Below are 7,497 nucleotides of genomic sequence, written 5' to 3'. Positions count from 1 at the left end.
TTGTATCCGTCTTAGAGACCGAGGGAGGTTTCAGTCTTAGAGACTAAGGGGTTCAATCTTAGAGATTGGGGAAGTATAGCCTTAGAGGCTGGGGAAGATTTGAGTCTTAGAGACTGGGAGGTTGATCTTAGAGGCCAAGGGGTTAGTCTGAGAGACTAGGAAATTCAGTCTTAGAGATTGGATGGGATAGCCTGGGAAGACTAGGATGTATACAAGATTTCATTATTATTTGTTTACATGCTTACCTGATTTGTGTGCATATGTTGTGGTTGTGTTACAGACACCATGGCATCATCTGGTAGTGGAGTATCCAACGCGAGTGACCCGATGGCCTTTACCTCTGATGACGAGATGGCCACAGACTCAAGATTTTATACCTCAGACACCACAAGCACTGATGAAGACGATTTCCAGCCGTTTGCCCTACCGATTTTCGGAGACGACGTACCCCTAGCTGATGGCCCACCAGGAGAGGATTTACCCCTTGTCCCAATCCCTGCCCCTCTCCCCTTCGCTGCAGTTCCCTTTGAGGAACAACCTCTCGACGCGTTACCCGGTGGTGGGATCGACCTACTCATCGAGGGTCCCCCCGGAGGGAGACCAGGATGGTGGGGCCTCGATGGAGGACGGTGTTCCACTTTTTGATATCCCAGTTGTTAATCCCATTATTCCCATGGTTGAGCTTCCTGATGTGGAGGTTCATTCTGATTCGTCCGTCTCAGGTTCTTTTGAGTCGATAGCTTCTTATATCCCACCGTTGGGATTCGGTTACATTCCTCGTATGGACGGTGATGAGGAGATGGAGTCGAAGCAGCCTGCTGAGGCTCCTGTTCTTCCAGATGATCCGATTCCTGCTATGCTTGCTGATCAGCAGCCCGCTCCAGTCATTTCCGAGCCCGTTCTTGCCATCGACCCTGTTCCTGTCATTGATACACCCGTCGTTGCACCACCAGTCGTTGAGATCCCAGAGGTAGCACCCATACCCGATCCCATGACGAATTTTGATGACCTTGCACCGTTTGCTACCCACATTGACCCGAGATACGCTAACACCAGCAATGGGTGGATTGAGGAGGATGACTACCCTCCATATGTAGTCCTAGTCACCCCCCTTACCGCACATACTGTTGTACCACTCGATGTTCCCTTGTTTCCTCCACCCACATCTGGTACCCATGGTACCGACCTTCCTATCACTTTCCTTCAGGACATTCCTCCGCCCCAACCTGGGGAGGAATCGTCGAGTCAGCCCTTCGACCACACTCCATTTATGCCAGGGGATAGCCAGTTCTTACCACATATCCCTTATCCAGATTTTGTTCCACCTGTGTCATCTACTGCACCTTTCGTGACCCAATTTCCCCATACCACTTCACAGTTTGCATTTACCCCACACACTACACATCCAGCTTCAGCCCCGATGGGTGAGCCATTTCTATGGTCATCACCCCACGTTATGCCAGTATCCGACCCTTATCATCCCTTCCATGTCGGATACTCTATAGAGGACACGCTCACGTCATTGCAGTTACAGCAGGACGCCTTGAGACGGTGTGTCCAGCGGTTGGAGAGAGCTCCACATCCTCACTTCCCCTGTCAGACTTTGTCTACAGCATCTCACACTTCTTTCCCATCATCTCAGGATTCGGACGTTCGTTTCCTCCCTCCCGATCAACAGGTTGCTTTCGTGTTGCGTTTTGCCTATGCACTTGAGGAGGACTTCGTGCAGTTGCGCCGATTGATTTTCTCTCGTTTTCCACCTCCTCCGCCGCCATCGGCATAGCCACTTCTGATTTATTGCAGGCATTGACTATTTTGAAGAGAAGACAGCGATCGAGCCAGACTTACAGCATTTTTGAAGACCACTTTTGACATCATATGGATATTCGATTTTGACAGTTGTATTTGGTTAGACATTTCAAGACAAGGGCATTGTGACCCTTAGTCTCTTGGGTTGTATGGTACTTTATGGGAAAACTTACAAACATTGTACTGTGGTTTATTTATATGAAAGCTCAGTCGCAGTATTCGCGTTACATGTTTTGTTAAAATTATTGGTGTTATGGTTATGACATGAGATGTTATGTGCATGATGAATGTTACTATGTATACGTATGATTATTATACTTACTATGACCTGACCAATATGGAACATCCTCTAGAAAATGCCTCCTCGACGTGACGCACGCATGCCGACTAACCAGGCAGAACTACAAGGAATCATCACTGCCGCGATTGCGCAATATGCTGCTTCTCAAGGAGACTCAAGCGGAAACATTTCGAACAACAACAACAACCCTCCGAATGGTAATGATCAATCATAGGAGACACATTACACTATATTTGGACGATTCTTGTGCGACTGCTAATAATTCCTATAAATGACATTGCTTGTACAGGGTGTAGTTTCAAGCAATTCTTAGATTGTAAGCCGCAAAACTTTGATGGCACTGGAGGTGCCGTGGCCTTTACCCGTTGGACTGAAAAGACGGAGACAACAATAAGAATGAGCAAATGTGCACCAGGACAAAAAGTTACGTACATCACTGGGCTTTTTACTGATGGTGCCCTATCATGGTGGAATCTCCAAGTTTAGACACTAGGAGAGGCTGTAGCATACGCCATGACTTGGGCTGAATTGAAAGAGCTGATGCGCAAGAAGTATTGCTCCAGGGCCGAGATCCAGAGATTGGAAACCGAATTTTGGAACCTAAGGATGGAAGGTCCAAAAATCACCGAGTATGTTCAAAAGTTTCATGATCTGTCCCATGTAGTGTCGTACATGGTCACGCCCGAATTCAAGCGCGTGGAACGTTTCATCTGGGGGTTAGCACCTCAGATTATGAGTATGGTCACAACGTCGAAACCAACAACCATTACTGAAGTCATCGACTTGAGCATCTCACTGACTGAAGAAGCCATCAGGCTAAACAAGTTTTCAAAGGATGATCAGAAAAAGAAAGAGACTCATGTGGAGTCGTCGGGGGAAAACAAACGGAAGTTTTCCAACTTCAAGCAAGGAACCAACAGCGGTAGCAAGAGAAGTGAATCAAACACACCGACTAGGGCCAAGACTGGTGATGAAAATAGAGGAAAGGGTTACATGGGCACTCTGCCCAAGTGTGGTACATGTCAGTTCCATCATCCCGGCCCGTGCCGACTCAGGAAATGCGAATCTTGCGGGAAGACGGGCCATTCAAAGGAGACGTGTTGGGTTGGATCAGGCCAAGGTGGTCAAAGGGGTTACAATAACAACAACCGTGGTAATGGAAACAGGCCGCAAGGAAATAATGGGGGAAACAGAAATCGTGGAAATGCCCCGAATCAAGCTGGTAACCGGGGAACAAACAGAAATCGAGGCGGGAATGGAAATGGAAATGGGAATGGCCGAGGGCCAGGATGCTTCAACTGTGGGAACGTTGGGCACTTCAAAAGGGAATGCCCAAAGATAAATCAAGCGCAAGGCCGAGTTTTTAACATTGGTGCGAGGGAAGCGCGCCAAGATCTGAATGTTGTCACTGGTACATTCCCTATAAATCAACGCTATGCATCTGTTCTTTTTATACTGGTTCTGATTATAGTTTCGTATCGTTAGACTTTAAGAATATGCTTGGGTTAGCTGCTAGTAAGTTAGACATTCCGTACTCTATCGAATTGGCGAATGGGAAACTAGTTGAAACGGGTGAAGTCATCAGGGGATGCATGATAGAACCGGGAGGACACGAATTTACGCTAGACCTACTGCCAGTCGAGTTGGGAAGCTTCGACGTAGTAATAGGGATGGATTGGCTGGCTAGCAACAAGGCCGAGGTGGTTTGTCACGAAAAGACCATCCGCATCCCAATGGCCGATGGAGAGACGATTGTAGTTCATGGAGAGAAGCGCGAAACGCCATTGAGGATCATTAGCTGCTTGAAAGCTAGGAAGTGTTTGAAGAAAGGATGTGTTGCCTTCTTGGCACATATCGTTGATAAGGAAGCCGCTGAGCCAAAGATCGAATACATTCCAGTCGTGAAGGAATATCCTGAAGTCTTTCCAGAAGATTTGCCAGGATTGCCGCCTCCAAGACAAGTCGAATTTCACATTAACTTAGTTCCAGGCGCCGCGCCTGTGGCTAAGGCACCTTATCGACTTGCACCTTCAGAGATGCAAGAGCTGTCAACACAACTCCAAGAATTGTTAGACAAGGGATTCATCAGACCAAGCTTCTCGCCCTGGGGAGCTCCAGTTTTGTTCGTTAAGAAGAAGGATGGTAGTTTTCGTATGTGCATAGACTACCGCGAGCTCAACAAGTTGACTGTCAAGAATAGATATTCTTTGCCAAGGATCGATGACCTGTTCGATCAACTACAAGGTTCAAGTTTCTACTCGAAGATCGATCTACGATCAGGTTACCATCAACTGAGGATACAAGAGGAAAGTATTCACAAGACTGCTTTTAGAACTCGATGTGGACATTACGAGTTTCTTGTGATGTCGTTTGGGTTAACAAACGCTCCAGCAGTTTTCATGGACTTGATGAACAGAGTCTGCAAGCCGTACCTCGACAAGTTCGTAATCGTATTCATTGATGATATTTTGATCTACTCGAAGACGAAGGAAGAACACGAGCAACACTTGAGAGCTATTCTAGAGCTGCTTAAGAAGGAGAAGTTGTACGCTAAGTTCTCGAAATGTGAGTTTTGGTTACGCGAAGTCCAGTTTCTTGGACATGTGGTTAATGGAAATGGAATCCATGTGGATCCCACAAAGATCGAGGCGATCAAGAATTGGGAGTCCCCGAAAACGCCAACCGAGATTCGACAATTCTTAGGTTTGGCTGGGTATTATCGCAGATTCATTGAGGATTTTTCCAAAATCGCTCAACCTCTCACCGCACTTACTCAGAAAGACAAGAAGATTGATCGGAGCGATAAGCAAGAAGAAGCATTTCAGTTGTTGAAGAACAAGCTTTGTGACGCACCAATTTTAGCCCTACCCGAAGGCTCGGATGACTTCGTGGTATATTGTGACGCCTCGCGTCAGGGTTTAGGCTGCGTGTTGATGCAGCAACAAAAGGTCATAGCCTATGCCTCATGCCAGCTGAAAGTTCACGAGAAAAACTACACCACGCATGACTTGGAGTTAGGCGCTGTGGTGTTCGCATTGAAGATCTGGCGACACTATCTGTATGGAACAAGATGTACAATGATCACTAATCACAAGATTTTACAGCACATTTTTTATCAAAAGGAGCTCAATATGAGAGAGAGACGCTGGGTTGAGTTGTTGAACGACTACGACTGTGAAATCAACTATCACCCAGGAAAGACGAATGTAGTCGCTGACGCCCTAAGTCGAAAAGAAAGGATTAAGCCCATAAGGGTTAGGGCCTTAGAAATGATTGTCCAGACAAAACTCTCGTTGTGCATTCGTGCCGCGCAGAGAGAGGCTTTGAAAGAAAGCAATATCGAGAATGAGTACCTCCGTGGGATGGAGAAACAGTTGGTACCAAACGAGGAAGGAACCTTGTGTTTCATGAGACGAATTTGGGTTCCTCTGTTTGGGGGATTGAGAAAGGTCATATTCGATGAGGCTCACAAGTCACGGTACTCGATTCATCCAGGAGCGGATAAAATGTACCAAGATCTTAAGGATTTCTATTGGTGGCCCAGGATGAAAGGCGATGTCGCAGTATATGTCAGCAAATGTTTAACTTGCGCCAAGGTAAAGGTTGAATACCAAAAACCCTCATGTCTTCTACAGCAACCTGAAATACCCAAATGGAAATGGGAACAGATTTCCATGGACTTCATCACGAAATTGCCAAAGACGCCCAAGGGTCATGATACAATTTGGGTAATAGTGGACCGTCTAACAAAGTCTGCGTACTTCCTGCCAATCAAGGAGAAGGACAACACGAGTAAACTTGCTGAAATATACATGAGGGAGATTGTTGCACGTCATGGAGTGCCTCTCTCGATTATCTCTGATAGAGATGGACGCTTCGTATCGAGGATTTGGCAGTCCTTCCAAGAAGCATTTGGTTCTCAGTTAAACCTGAGTACAGCGTTTCACCCACAAACGGATGGCCAGAGTGAAAGGACAATTCAAACATTGGAAGATATGCTGAGAGCATGTGTAATGGACCTGGGTGGTAGCTGGGACAATCACTTGCCATTGGTCGAATTCTCGTACAACAACAGCTACCACACAAGCATTGGAGCAGCACCATTTGAAGCTCTTTATGGACGCAAGTGTCGATCACCCCTATGCTGGGCTGATGCAGGGGATAGGCAGCTTGTTGGCCCCGAAATCGTCCAAGAGACGACAGACAAGATTGCGCAGATTCGAAAACGCATCGAGGCGGCTCGCGACAGACAGAAAGGCTATGCAAACCAAAGGAGGAAACCTTTAGAGTTTCAAGTTGGGGATATGGTTTTGTTAAAAGTTTCACCCTGGAAGGGTGTGGCACGGTTTGGAAAGCGTGGGAAGTTGAATCCGTGTTACATCGGCCCTTTCAGAATCCTGCAAAGGATTGGGCTTGTGGCATACAAATTGGACTTACCTGCGGAACTTAATGGCGTCCATGATACATTCCATGTATCGAACCTGAAAAAGAGTCCAACTCAGGAGACAGTTATCATTCCTGCTGACGAGGTTCATATTGACGACACACTCCACTTTGTTGAGGAAGCGGTAGAAGTTACGGATTGGAAAGTTAATAAGACACGCTGGAGTAATGTCAAACTCGTCAAAGTTCGGTGGAATGCACGACACGGCCCAGAATTCACGTGGGAACGTGAGGATCGTATGAAGGCCAAGTACCCACATTTATTCCCCAAGACCCCTGCAACTAGAAATAGAACTTAAAATATCGGGATGAAATTTTCTTAACAGGGGGAGAATGTGACAACCCGCAAAATTACAGGTACTGTACAAACTAATTAACCCTAATTATGTGCTTAATGACTGTGCTTGATTACATCTGACACTTTAAACTGCTTACTGATTCATGTTACATACATACATGTGCATCCTTTACATACAGTCACTCCATTTATTTCATACAGACTCTTAGCGACAAACCTGATGCACAAAGCACAGCTAGCACAGTGAGCGGATAACTCAGACACATGCTGACAATGCCAGCACATAGACAGACACTATTATTAGGCCAGTATGGGCCAGAGATAAAACACTACACCAATATGGAGTGTAGGGAAGTGAGGACCATAAGACTGTGTCACTAGGTGATAGTTTGAGTGCCGGAAAGTGCCTAAAACTCAATTTAAGTACAAAATTCTACTTTTTCAGTAACAATTCAGCTTTTAACACTCTCGTATTATACAAAGTATTGACTAAATGGTCCTGAACGCCTTCCTAAGTGTTGGAATTAATTTCGTTACAAAATGATGCACAAAAGACACTATACGGTACAATTAAACGCTTTAACGGAACGATACGTAACCAAACAACCAGACATTACCCGGGACACCAAAATATTGTCAGGAATAT

The 7,497-nt window shown here is 46.0% G+C and overlaps 1 protein-coding gene across 1 annotated transcript; it reads left to right on the top strand.

The window, feature by feature from the left end:
* The first annotated feature begins 673 nt into the window (after positions 1–673).
* Positions 674–1,783, top strand: LOC110875763 (serine/threonine-protein kinase WNK2-like). The gene has a single exon (XM_022123965.1). The coding sequence runs from the start codon at positions 674–676 to the stop codon at positions 1,781–1,783; it is 1,110 nt and encodes a 369-aa protein (XP_021979657.1).
* Positions 1,784–7,497: the final 5,714 nt, after the last annotated feature.

The sequence above is a fragment of the Helianthus annuus genome, chromosome 9 (assembly GCF_002127325.2).
Source record: "Helianthus annuus cultivar XRQ/B chromosome 9, HanXRQr2.0-SUNRISE, whole genome shotgun sequence".
NCBI classification, from domain to species: domain Eukaryota; kingdom Viridiplantae; phylum Streptophyta; class Magnoliopsida; order Asterales; family Asteraceae; genus Helianthus; species Helianthus annuus.
Note: the sequence above shows the minus strand (reverse complement) of the source record. Positions and strands in the feature narration are given on the sequence as shown.